The 14,853-nt window shown below is 35.3% G+C and overlaps 1 protein-coding gene across 1 annotated transcript; it reads right to left on the reverse strand.

The window, feature by feature from the left end:
* Positions 1-2,009: 2,009 nt before the first annotated feature.
* On the reverse strand, positions 2,010-2,785 carry LOC102582169 (protein BRICK 1). Its single transcript, XM_006363952.2, has 2 exons — positions 2,475-2,785; positions 2,010-2,373 (listed from the first exon to the last, which is right to left on the reverse strand). Exons 1-2 carry the CDS (start codon positions 2,605-2,607, stop codon positions 2,249-2,251), a joined length of 258 nt encoding a protein of 85 aa, XP_006364014.1. The 5' UTR covers positions 2,608-2,785; the 3' UTR covers positions 2,010-2,248.
* Between the last annotated feature and the right edge of the window lie 12,068 nt (positions 2,786-14,853).

A 14,853-nucleotide genomic window follows, 5' to 3' on the forward strand; every position in this document is an offset into this window, starting at 1 on the left:
GCACCAGATGCTAAGCACTGGGCGTGAGGTGGGGTGTTAAAGAATGACAAAAGTCCCACATCGGTGGTTAATGAGATGGGTGGACTCCTTATAAGGCTTGGGCAATCCTCCTCCCTTTGAGCTAGCTTTTGGGGTGTGAGTTAGGCCTAAGACCTAATTTAACATGTGTAAAGATCCCAAAATCAAATATGGAGGGAACAAATAAAGCTGGAAGGAATGAGAATACTCATTGCCCCGGAAACCCTTTCATTTCAGGAATACACGAGCTTTCAGCACTCAAAGTAACAGTGATACAACAGGTCAATGAGGTCTGAAAACACAAGTTTCATGTATTCGTAAAAATGAGATATGTCTGATAGACAAGAAAGCAATTCGATCAAGTTGAAGAGATGATTAGAAAGCAACTTGATTCAAGGTGTCTCTGGATTGAGAGATCTGAGATTTATGTTGCGAATGAATTATCTCAGATTCTCTTTCTTTTCTTTTTTGACAAGAGATGAATTATCTCAGATAAAAGAAACTAGAACTCAAGGCTGCTAAGCCACTGAGACGGAGCTGATACAATCTAAAGGGGAATGATACCATTTACAGGGGATAGGTTGCTCTTACTAAAAAGATTTATCAAACACTTGGACTTAAGAGAGCAGTTAGGAGTTGAAGTCCCATCAAAACATCTTTTGTTCCTTTCTGCGCATAGACATCAAAGATTACGAGCTGAGTCATCTGCCAGATCTTCTTAATGGACTTGTTCACTTTCCACATACTCCAACTTCCAACTAGAAATAAAACTTATTACTATACTCCTATAAGTCCATTACAAATTAAACATTAACATAATCATATAATTTTGTAAATAAACAGTGCTCAATCTAAGCTACGAGCCTGGTGGCTAGTATGAAGAAGGCAAGGGAAAAACATGTAAGCTCTAGCAGCCAATACCTAGTAACCCTTCATAGATAAATCAACCATGTTAACAATAACCAGTCTGGAATATAGCTGCATGGTATATGGCCAGCAAGCTATTTCTTTCTCGTGTCCAACCTTTCATTATGTTAAACTCTGTATTGGAAACGATTATTCCCTTTGTCCCAATTTATGTGTCTACTTTCACCTTTAGTCTGTCCGAGGCAGAATGTCATACTTCATTCTTAAGAAACTATTTAACTTTAAACCTTCTATGTTACCCTTAATGAGGATTTAAAGCTAGACACATCTCTGGCTTGTTTTAGACCACAACTTCAAAGAGTCTTTTTAATTTCTTAAACTCTGTACCCAGTCAAACAACGCCACATAAATTGGAACGAAGGACGTATTAAAAACTGCTACAAGTCAGGAAGTCCTAGTTAAAGCTTCTATGTCCAAGTATGATCTAGAAACCTCTTAATTTTACTTCAAAAGATAATACTTTTAATCTTACAAAGAAGTAGGATGGATTAGAGGATTCACATAGATGACACAACTAGTTTTAGTTTAAGCATCGTTAATTGGTTACCGACTACAAGAACGACATTTCACATGATTGTATTACATAGCAAGAGAGTACAAAAAAAAAATGAGAAGGTAAAACGATAATTTTTTTTTCCAGAGAAGGTAAAGCAACTTTTATAAATGAACAAGCACAAAGTTCCTATTTCCACATATACAATCTCCATCACACATAAGCAAAGAACCATCTCAAAGAGAAAAATAAGAGACTGAGATCCAGTAGATTAAAGTTCTAAGAAGCCGTATGAAGAAAACAGGCAAGAATATCGAAACGGCATTACAGAAGGTATAAACAACATTTGCTTCATATTAACTAGGTCAAAAGATTAAGATGGTCTTGAAGAATTTATAGTAATGCTTTGACCTCTCAAATCAACTTATCATTCCTATTTCCACATATACAATCTCCATCGTGCATTAGCAATGAACCAACTCAAGAGCATAGTAGTTTTAGCGAACTGAAAAATTAGACGAGAGAAACTATAGATCCAATAGGTATTCATACTTTCAGCTACTAAAATCCATGAATCATTTCCACAAAAATTGCGACAGATTATTAACTATCCGAACATAATGTACTTGAATAGTGCCGAATTTCACACAAATTCACATAGCTAACCTAACTAATTCGGGAACATTTGATTGAGATTTTCATAAAACAAGGACTTTTCACAAATATGATCTCAAAAACAAAGCAATCTATTTATAATACAGAATTAAAGTAGCTTACAGATAGAGAATATTAGTACAATGCTGCATCATTTCAAACATTAAACAGAGCTGGATTAGCAGTTGCTGTACTGACTTGGACTTCAAGCAGTTCCAAACGACGTTCCAGTGTATCAAGCTTCTCATTCAGTGTCGCCAATTTACTCTTCGTCGTCGCCTCTGAAAATACAACAAAATTAACCCCGAAATCGCTTTAAAACAGGAATTTAACAAAAACGAAAATTTTCCCTAAGGAGATTGAATGAGTCAGAGAAATTTACCGAATTGGACGAGGAAATCGAAGAGTTTACGGACGTTGAGGGAGATGTGAGATATGAATTCACGATTCTCCCAATCTGCTTGTACTGCTATGCCTACATTCACCGCATTTGTTATTCCTCCGGCTCGAGCCATTTCTGGTCACTGCTTTCCGATCAACGGAGAAGAAAGAGAGAGAGAAGAGAGATGTGGAAGGAGAACAAACAATTCTGCAATGTTTACTTTTTCCCCCCTTTCGTTTTGGCTACTACTCACTCACGTTGTAGGTTAAGAAAAAAATGGAGATAGTGATTACCTTCTTTTTTTCTTCAAAGGCAAGCATCTCTAATTGCAAGTTATTCTAAAAATTAATGATTTTGTCTTTTTAAAAATTGATGATTTTTTGTATGTGTCAAATTTTGGGTTTGATATTTGGATGTATTAGAAGGTGACGTATGATAGTTACACTCTGTTTGGATCATTGTTATCCATTGTTTCATAATGTACTGTATTGTATGGTAGATATAATGTTTGACTAGACTGTATTGCTTGTTGTTGTTTAATACTTCCTCCGTCCTATTTTTTATGGCAACATTTGATCGGACACGAAGTTTAAGAAATAAATGAAGACTTTGAAATATTTACTAAATTGCCCTTTAAAAAGTAAACTCACTTTTCTCTCTCCTCATAAATGTATTGGAGTATTATTTTAAGATTAAGTGGGACCAACAAGGGTAAAAGAGGAATTGTACTTTTAAATACTTACCATATAAGGAAATGTGACATTTTTTTGGGACTGACCAAAAAGGAAATGGTGCCACATAAAATGGGACGGAGGGAGTAACATTTTAATTGTTTGTTTTGATTGTAATTTATAAATTTGCTAAAATATCCTTAATTATTCTAGGGTAGGAGGTTTGACTAGAATTAAATAATATAAAATAAAGGGTAAAATAGTATTTTGAAATATTATGTAAAGATATAATTGAAAAAAGAAATTAAGTAACAATGAAAACACACCAAATCAGTTGTTCCATAAAATAGGGATTTTCATTGTTACGTAACAACGAATTTTAACAATACAATACAATACATTTTAAATAACAATCAAAACAAACATTGTAGGTATAGTAACGATACAATACAATACAATGGATAACAATGATCCAAACATAGTGTTAAAGTCTAATCAGGTTCAACTCAGTAAAAATAAGAACAAGCACAGCCACGAGTTATACTCATAAAATTGTTCTTGTTCATCGAAGATTAAATACAACGATGCAAGCTCATCTAGCCCTGAGAAGATCACAAGGAGGACTAGTGAATCATGTAAGGGGGACTCCCACTTTCTATTTTTTATTTCTTCTTTTCTTCTATTTTCATAGTTGAGTGTTAGCTATGACTTGTATTTTTGCCATGAGCATGATTGACAGTATGGATGTGCAAAAATCGAATCGAAAAAATGTTATTGGGTTTTAAATGGGTTTATAAAAAAAATTATTGGGTTATTGGTTCGTTTTGATTTTTACTAATGAGTTATTGGTAAACAGATAACCCAATAAGAAAGTAATAATTTACTACTTTACCCTTCCTAAATAATAAATATTAATAATTTAATATATAACTAGGCACTATAAGGGGTCGTTTGGTTTGAATATGAGTTATGATGGGATAAGTTATGTTGGGATAAGTTATGTTGAGATTAGTTATGATGGGATAAGTTGTCCTGGGATTATTTCTTATTGAGTGTTTGGTTTGTTATATTCAAAATAATATATATTGATAAATTTTCAGAACAAGTTGTTTGTTTACAAAATTACCCTTCACTTTATTTAAACTTTTTAAATATTTCTTTGTGAGCTTTAGTTATTCATTTTTTAAAATAAAACTTTTATTTTATTTAACTTAAATATTTTTGTTTATGTATTCCCATGATAAGTACCATGTGTATTTAAAAATATAACTTTTTTCTTATTTAGCTTAAAAATAGAACTTCCCTCTTAAGTTTATTAAAGAGAAGAAAATTTATGAGAAATCAAAATAAAATAAACATAAGAATTAGTCAAATAAATTCATAAATAAAAATTATATTTATATAGTATAATTTTTTAATAGAAAAATATGTATAATTATCATAAAAATAAGGGATAACTTATCCCGGTACTAATTATTAATCCCGGGATAAGTTATCCCGGACTTGCCAACCAAACAACATAATTTTTTTTTATCCCATCACTATTATTTCTAATCCCTCACACCAAACGAGCCCTAACTATATCATATTATCAATACTCTACTCAGTACTCACTTCACACTAGGCCGCTTTAGTCTTTATTGTTTACTCAAAACCTAAAGACCTTTAGTCTTTAATTTTATTAACATCAAAAATTGCATACTATGTTTTGGAGGTGACATGTAATTATAGCATTCGTACTATATTTTTTCTTATTGATGCAATTTCTCATTATCTTTCTTGTTTCACTATATCAAAGCCTTTAGAGAAGTGCGAAGTCATATAATATTTTATGGACATTTTCTTATTGGATAAACCGAACACCGATAAAAAATATCTTATTGGTTTGTTATTGATCCCACTTCATTGAATCATTGAAAAATAACACCGTATATATATATTTTTTTTAAAACAGTTTTTGAAATTTTATAGGTATATATTAAATTTTGACACCATTTAGCACAAGTGTGATGCTTAACCTAGCGGTGAAGAAGGTTTATTCTGTCCGGCCAACCCAAGTTTGATTCTAGCTTCTAACATTGTCTATTTTATTTTATATTTTGAACCCATTTTGTGATAATCCTGGGTCTGACACTGATGATTGACTAGATTTTTTTTAATTCACTAATGATTGACTAGTTTTTTTTTTTTTAATTCTAGGATTGCAGGATGATTATCTATGAACATTATAGCTTGAAGCTTTATGTTATTGTTAGCGTTTTGATTATCAATATTGGTTTAGTTATTTTATCATGCACTTTATTATGTGATTGCTTGATCAATAATTGAATACTATCTACAAATGAACTCGAGAGTCACTGCAAAAAAAAATATTATGTCGGTGAATATACTAAAAATTATAATAAATTATAGTTAAAAAATAAATTGAACAAAATTGAATGAATAAATATTCAGAATGAGTGTTGATATTTCATTCTTTTTAAGGAGATTCAAGGTCAATGTGATATAATCTACACTGATCTAATAATATATCTCGTGACTTACCCCCTACAAGATACAACAACTCAACAATGTCATATAACTCAAACAACTCCGAATTTGTTAAAGAGTTCAAAGCTCCATCGTAAGACCACATTTCTTCAACACAAAATTACTCATTTTTTTTATAGTGAATAAGTTGAAGTGTTGAAAATATTTTTTCTTATCTCAACTATCGCTCTTTCACTACACCAAACTTAAAGTATAAACACAATATAATACTTCTTATCTACTTCTCATCTTTTCATCTATTACAACACAACAAAGAAAACATCCTTTATATAACTAGGATTTCTTCCACAAATAAATGACAAAAATTGTCACGACCCGGGAGCACCCCCTAGTCGTAACCGGCGTACTCGACCTCGAAGAGGTCTAATACAAGCCTCTTAGCATTCATTCATCGCATATACACTAAAACCATAATGAATTTAAAACTTTCTTTACCAAGAAAACATTTAATTAAAAATAGCAAGCGGAAGACTTTCTAGACTTTATACATGATGTCTCAAAATATCATGAACAATAGCATAAAAGACATACAAGACAAGCATAACATCAAGTAAGTCATAATATCACCTTTAAACAATATCAACATGAAAACCTTTACCTTGGACCTTCACCTCAAGAAACCCTTATGCTATACCTCGTGCAATGTATGGATGGCGTCCCATACCACCATCCATACTAAGGCACCACATTTAGGTCACTTAAAGTAACTTATCATTCCTTTCTTTCACCTTTGCACAATATTCATACATAAGAGGTATATCATTAATTAAGACATGACAAGGGAAAATAACTCGTAATATAACCCAAGTATAACATGCATAACATATTAAGCATTTAAGAGCCAACATTCTTTAATAACCTCATTTAGGGTACATTCATGTCACAGTCATTAGGATTTAGAGAAACTCACTATGACCCTCTCCAAGCCTACTCGTGCAATGTATAGGTAGCATCCCATACTACTACCTACACTTTGTAGAACCTATCAAGAAACCATAATGAAATCTCACATGATGGGAAGTAAGCATTTAACCGACATAGACCATGAGAGCTTGTCATGGAATCCGGTGTCATGAGTCCCCACACCGAAAAGAGGTGGTCTACTTGCCTAAGGAAGACCGGTATATATAGCTTAATGGATCCACTAGCTTCCTATGCGGGCACATAGTTTATGGGATAAGGTAGACGATCATTGAAACTCATGCCTAACTGTCGGGGGAGTTTCCATCTAACCAAATCCGCTCGGTGCTTAGCCTACATTCCCATAGAATAGTTCATTACTTTGACATCATCACACATGAAAGGGTGCCATAAGCCTACCGATTCAAGGTACATTATTTAACACATGAAAGGGTGCCATAAGCCTACCGATTCAAGGTACATTATTTAACACATGAAAGGGTGCCATAAGCCTACCGATTCAAGGTACATTATTTAACACATGAAAGGGTGCCATAAGCCTGCCGATTCAAGGTACATTTAGGAAAGCTCATTAACTCCTCTTGAAAGGGTGCCATGGGCCTGCCGATTCAAGTCTCATCATTAACCTTTATGGAAAGGGTGCCATAAGCCTGCCGATTCAAGGTACATTTAGGAAAGCTCATTAACTCCTCTTGAAAGGGTGCCATGGGCCTGCCGATTCAAGTCTCATCATTAACCTTTATGGAAAGGGTGCCATAAGCCTGCCGATTCAAGGTACATTTAGGAAAGCTCATTAACTCCTCTTGAAAGGGTGCCATGGGCCTGCCGATTCAAGTCTCATCATTAACCTTTATGGAAAGGGTGCCATAAGCCTGCCGATTCAAGGTACATTTAGGAAAGCTCATTAACTCCTCTTGAAAGGGTGCCATGGGCCTGCCGATTCAAGTCTCATCATTAACCTTTATGGAAAGGGTGCCATAAGCCTGCCGATTCCAAGGTTCATTACTTATCATTAATGGAAGGGTGCCATTAGCCTACCGATCCAAGGTTCATTATAAGCATGTGTGGAAGGGTGCCATAAGCCTACCGATCCAAGGATTCAACAATCAACAATATAATCATTTATACAAGAAAATGATGCATAAGCCCTACCAATTCAAGGTATACTTTATATTGAAGAATCCTTCATATTATATCATCGACATTCATGAGTGTCATCAACACATCTATGGAATTTCCATACATCTCATAACTCAAGCTTTAAAGCATCGATTCATCAATTCTCCATAGTTGGACATTTTGTCAAACACCTTGAAGGCATGTAATGGAATCAAAGAGCATGGAAAATAGGGTAGTAATTATGCAACCAAATCAGTGAACAACCTACAACAACACCTTTACATTCATAACATGATCACATTATCTTCATTGAACTCTCATTCATACAATGTCATGATAACACTTCAATTTCTCATACTTTGCCTTTAAGGCCATAAGCCTCTCATACCAATACACCAACAATACACCATAAACTAAGCATGAGTAATGACATACTTCAACAATCTAAAGACATTTAAACAAGTTCGATTCATATACATTCATTATCAAGCAACCCACTTTATAAAGGCATAAACTAGGAATAGAGAGAAATCATGGGTTCATGGAGTATTTTCGTCATAAATCATCATTTAAACACTAATACAATCATAATAAGTCATTAATAACCATTTGAAAACGTTTGAAGAAGGAACCCATGAGTTAGAATAAAAACCCTAGGTTTTGAAGAACTTGGAAGCTTTGAAATCATGTTTTGAAGGGACTCTATGGGTGAAAGCTACCCATAGATGAAAAGCCACCATACCTTTGCTATGATCTCTCAAGAAATTTGATGAAGAAAAACTTGAATCCAAAGCCTAGCTCCCACTTCTTCTTCTTCTTAAATGGAGGATTGTAGAGAGGGAAATGTTTTAGGGATGGGAATTGAACTAATGGTATATAGGAAATAACATATGCCCTTTGGAAAAATGGTCCAACACTTAGAAAAATTTTTAGGCGGGTGAACAGTAACCAGGCTTACTGGAATTTGCATTTTCTGCCGGACAGACTTTACGGAAATGGGCATAACTTCTTCGTCCGACCTCCGAATGAGGTGAAACGAAGTGCGTTAGGTAGCTAACTCAAAGGGCTTTCCATGGATATATTATTGGCCACCCAAATAATTTGTGTGCTAGGAGATATGACCCTTCAAAGTAGACCCTTGAAAAAGGCTTCACTTGGAAATTTCGGATTTTGATACGGTTGCTCTAAAATTCGGGTTAGACCCATTTCCCACTCAATTTGACCCCCTAAACAAGAATATGAAGTCGGATTTTCGAAAAACGAAACGGATCTTTTTATAAGTAGCTAAACAAGTTTCCGGTAACTTCCGAAGCACATTTTTAAGAACTTTTTGGGTCAAATTCAAATATAATCATTTCATTAAGTTCTCAACTCTAAACTCACATGTGAGGCTCTAGTTTCACTCTATCATTTTCCGAGTCGTTACAAAAATGTGGATAGATATTTGAGGAATAGTGGGAAAATTAGTAGGAGATAATGAGGAGAACGTGTCATTATGGTTACATGAGTTACAAAGAATTATGACACCACTTTCTCCACTCTATACAATAATTAATTAATTCGAAAAGTTAATCGAGAAAGTCCACATAGTAATGAGTAGGGGACCTATTATGACGCTAGTAGGACTAGAACACACAACCTCAAAGAATTTTCACTAGACCTTAATCACTAGACTAAACCATTAACTTGTGTCAAGAGGGTCAATATTGTCACGCCCCAAGTCCCATTGAGACGGACAGGCACCCGATGCCCTAAAGACCCGTGAGAACCAACATATAACTCTTGCTTATCATACATGGAACAAATGAAGTTATAAATCTTTGATGAGTAAACGTAAAATACCCTGATAAAATACCAACATAGATAGACCCAAAATAGATATACTTGATTGGTCGTTGATGCCTTAATTACTAGAAAACAAGACATAATCACGCTTCACTTTGATATTGGTCTACAAAGCCTCTAAAGGATAGAAACTTAGCTTATAACGGGACATGACCCCATCATACCCCTTAACTAATATATAATCTCAAAAATATACTAGAGACTCGGCAAAGCCTTGAAGCAACCTGGAGCTCACCAAAGGTAGTTGAGTATCCTATGCTTATATTGAGAGATTTTATTAGCTTGAGTACCTGTACTTGTGGCATGAAAACAACATCCCCAGAAGGGACGTCAGTACAAAAGAATGTACTGAATATGTGAGGCATAAAGTAACCATATGTAAAATAAAATCTCAACTGAAATCAGGTACAAATGAACAAATATTCTGTATAGATAAGATAAGAGACAACCTTTCATTATACTTGTGGAATCACATACCTTACATTCACCTCTGCTTATACTTGAGGAATCATGTATATTACATTCACCTTTGCTTATACTTGGGGAATCATGTACATTACATTCTTGGCTTTAAGTTTACTTATCTTTTCTTTATAGACTTTGTAGTATGTGACACAATGACCAGCTGATCAGTGGTAGGAGAGGATGAACCATGCTAGGCATTTTAACCCCTGGGATGCGATCCTCATAAATATACAAATCGGGATCGACCCATGCTAGGCTTTTAGCCCCTGGGCTGCCACCCATAATAATATAGATTAGGATCGGCCCATGCTAGGTATTTTAACCCCTGAGCTACCACCCATAATTATATAGATTGAGATCGGCCTATGCTAGGTATTACCACCCCTGAGCTGCCACCCTTAAAAACGAGAATTAGGATCGGCCCATGCTAGGTATTTTAACCCCTGAGCTGCCACCCATAATTATATAGATCCACTTTACTTTGTCTTTTTAATCTTTGAGATTGTTCTTTTGATGTTCATGACTCTTTTGAGATTTAGGACTATATACTAGTGATGTGGACATGTGGATAAATTAATCGAGGCAAAAAACAATAATATATGAAGAAAATGTAACTTCGTTGTGCTACTTAGGAACTTATATGACTCATGAACTTCATTTAGGCACAAAGAACATATACAGATAATCCACGAAGGTGTGTGGCAACTACCTTACAAGTAGTAAATGATTCCTTAAGATGTACAACAATTGAGCAAGTAATTCTTCTTACAAGATGCTTCATTTAAAACACGTTTGGACATTTCACATGGGACATACGATAACTTAGCACTTAGTAGAGACTGTAACTTCTCAAATGTAGAGGCAAGGACTATATAAGATGATATGATAGCTAAACATTTAGTATACGATATCAAACGAAAGAGTGCATAAACATCCAAACTAATGAAGCCCGTGACAGAACCCAAATAAAAGTTCCATGTAAGGGGACATAAAATGAACAATGGATATAATATGCATCTGACATATAGAAACATGTAACATATATAATGTAGGATCTACTTGACTCAATGAACTTCATTTGTCTTGGTGGATAACTCATGAAACTTAATGTTTAAAGTACATTTGCCAACTAGTACTTGGAAGAATAAACACACCAATATTGAATAATGAACACGTAAAGAAGTAATCTAACATATTTTGAGAACTTGAATTGTATAAGGAAGACCATTAGCTACATTGGAGATTGTACACCCTCACATTGTATCTTTTACCATGAGGATAACTTAGAGATCTCAATTTGTTGGTACACAGAATCTAGGACTTCATGCCAAAAGATATGATATCAAATAACCTTACATACCTTGTCTCCCGAGTAATACTATGTGGTACCATGAATCAGCCTTTCCTTTGAGGCGTTACTCTGCATTAATGGCAAGTAATAGAGCTAATATTAACAGCTAATAAACAAGGTTGGATCACTTCGACTTACCAAAACTGTAGTCGGGCAGCAAGCTCAAAACCCCTCTACTAATGGGTGTTTTCTTTTTTACTAATTCCTTTATCACCATGTTTACACCATTTATGACCTTCCCATGAGGTCATTCGACACTACCTGAAATTTACAACATCCAGAACAGTAAATACACACCTAAGAGGCAGCACGCCCACACAACCCACAATTCAAATGGTGTATCTTCATTTCTTCCCTAAAACATTTCACATGACTTTCTCTTAAGGCTAGCCAATATTACAAATGATAATCTACAAAATATATTGATTACATCACAATCGGGTCAATAGGTCAAGTAATGGACCACTACGACATTATGTCGAACACCTAGCGGGCATAAAGCTCTACAATTCATAAATGGTGTTTCAACACCCAACAGCCTCATACTTACAAACAACACTCTCACTACCATATATAGGAATAAAACCATGCCCTTTGACACTAATAAACAAAACTATCCACCCAGTACTTCTCCAAACTTCACCACGGCGTGCTGTATGCTGATCCTGGGTACCTGTATCTGTATCATAAAACGATGCAGGCCAACTGGCATCAGTACATGGAATGTACGAGTATGCGAGCTGGAAATACTAAACCACAACTTAAGATTTAAGGGAGCACAAGAGAACACTTACCTTGACTTTGAACGACTCATGAATAACCGAACTCAATGTAAAGCAATAAGACACATGCAATACATATAAAGCTTGTAAACAATGTAAACAACTTAGTTTGTGAAGGATAAAACGACAACAAACTCAACTTTACTTATATGGAAGAAATATAGCTTTTGTGGGAGGTTCTTTAACCGACAACCACCACTACGATCCTTAGTGATGATACAACGTTTTACCTTACATTGCCAAAGGACCATCCTATACCTTGCCATCGATATAGGACCTTACTTTTGCTTAGTGGATCCACTAGCCTAATCTTACGTGATCATCTAAAAAGAATGATACGTCAAGTCCCATGTTGGCGCATGGTTCTTATGGAGAGGGGAGTTAATATGAACTCGTGTCCCCAATTTGGTGCTCAATACTACTCTCAAAAGTACTTTGTCTCATGCTTTTAAAATAACTTCTTTCTTTAGTTTGAGATAATTACTCAAAGTTTAGCCCAAAGGCTCTTTTGGAAAACATGGTTCCTTTCTTACTTAAATGTAAAAAAAACATTTAGAAACTTCTTTGGGAAGTACATAGTTCCCTAACAACTTTGGAGAAATGGACTCGACTCTCTACTCCTTACTTTACTTGAAACTCTTAACTCAACTTGAGACTTGAAACGACGTTAAGACGTTCAATAACGACTTTTGAAACGCTTTAAAGACTTGCCTTGACTTGCTTAACTTCTAAGCTTGGCACTAACTTCTCTTGACTTGGAATCTAATTTTCTTGAATTGAATTATGGATTCAAGGACTTGATTGGTGTTTGGAAGGACCTCATGATGTTTAGGAATGATTTGGGACAGCCAAGCTTAAGAAAGTTTTCGAAAATAAATTTTGAAAACAGTGGAGTCCGCATCCTGTCCGCGACGCGGAGCAGATTTTGTTCACAGAGGGAACAAGTCCGCGACGCAGACGTGCTCCTCGCAAGCTGCCCGACTTCCTCCTTCACGTTACCAACTCTAAACTCTCTAACTTCAAGGGTTTCAGCCCCCAATCACTTAGAACATATAATTCCTCAACATTCAATAGAATACAACTAAAAAACACAACCCAATCATGTCCCACAACCAACAATAATGCCAACAACAACAACTAACAACTTTAACAACTCCAACAACTTCAACCACAACAACTAACAACTTTATCAACAAAGCCAATCCTTTCTTAATGAATAAAAGGGGCTAGGTGTGTGGGGGAAAAGATCACCCAACACTAAAAGCTCACATACATTGGTAGGGATCACCCCCGACGAAAAATCCACGATGATCTTGACGGAACTTGTTGATCTCCTCGATTTCCTCTTCTTCTTCTCCTCTTCTTCTCTTTTTCTTCTCTTCTTCACTCTCAAGCCCTAGCCTTCACTCTCTTAAAAATGGAACAAAATGATCCAAAGATCAGCCCTATACAACAATATAATCCCAAAAGAATTGGCTAGGGAAAAGACTAAAATGCCCTTAATGATTCCCGGACGAATTTCTTGTCAACTGCCCAACTTTCAAAGGGCTATAACTCACTCATACGAACTCGGAATTGATCAAACTCGGCGGCGTTGGAAAGATCAATCCACAAGCTTCACAACCATAGCTGGAACTACTCCTAAATCATCCTGAGCTGGAGTAATGGATCACTACGACATTATGTCGAACAGTTAGCGGGCATAAAGCTCTACAATTCATAAATGGTGTTTCAACACCCAACGACCTCATACTTACAAACAACACTCTCACTACCATATATAGGATAAAACCATGCCTTTTACCACTAATAAACCGAACCAATCCACCCAGTACTTCTCCAAACTTCACCACGTATAGACATCCCCAAACCTTTCTAAAATAATCAATAAAACTTTGACTCACTGCTTCCGATCATTTTTTCATGAATTTGTAGTAAAACACTTAGAGAAATCTCACCTAATCTGATATCTATAGTGAGACAAAATGGGGCAGTCTTACCTTAAATTATGGAAAATTGTTCTCTTAACTTGTACTCCTTCAATAGTTTTAACCCTTCACACTTAAACAGAATAAGAAGAGAAACTCTCTTAATAACAAAGAAAACATGAGCAGACAACTTAGGGAAAGGTCTGCACCATATTTAAACATGAAAAACATGAAATCTCATGGGACAATCAAGCTAAACCATAAGGTTTCTACTTACCTTAGCTAGAAATTAGGAGGGTTTCTTCAAGAAACCATGGAATATTTTTGAGGTAGCTGTGATAATCATTGAGGGAAAGAGAGAGTGCTGGAGATAAATTCCTATTTTCCTATGCAAGAATTAAGATATAAATGAGCCAAATATGACCCTATAATTGCTGGCACTCCACCGCCTGTATTTTCTTCATTTTTGTCCACAAATTGCCAAGTAGGTGATATGCCTACTTGGCCATTTTTAAGCTGCTCAAATGTCAAACTAGGTGATACAACTACTTCTTCTTATTAAATCTATAGCTATGGCAGGTGATGCAACTACTTACTCTTATTAAGTTGGTCAAAAAGTCTAAGTAGGTGATGCACCTACTTGTCACCTACTAGCTTAATTTAGTCAAGTAGGCGCCTCATTTATTTTATCTCATTCTCCAAATTCTAATCTTTTAATTTAAAGTTAACACTCAACTCTAAAATTTA

The sequence above is a fragment of the Solanum tuberosum genome, unplaced genomic scaffold (assembly GCF_000226075.1).
Source record: "Solanum tuberosum cultivar DM 1-3 516 R44 unplaced genomic scaffold, SolTub_3.0 scf00453, whole genome shotgun sequence".
Taxonomy (NCBI): domain Eukaryota; kingdom Viridiplantae; phylum Streptophyta; class Magnoliopsida; order Solanales; family Solanaceae; genus Solanum; species Solanum tuberosum.

Coding starts and splice junctions, on each gene's coding strand:
- LOC102582169 (XM_006363952.2), bottom strand. CDS start 2,607: ATGGCTCGAGCCGGAGGAATAACAAATGCGGTGAATGTAGGCATAGCA. Junction 2,374..2,474: donor CGATTTCCTCGTCCAATTCG/GTAAATTTCTCT, acceptor TTGTATTTTCAG/AGGCGACGACGAAGAGTAAA.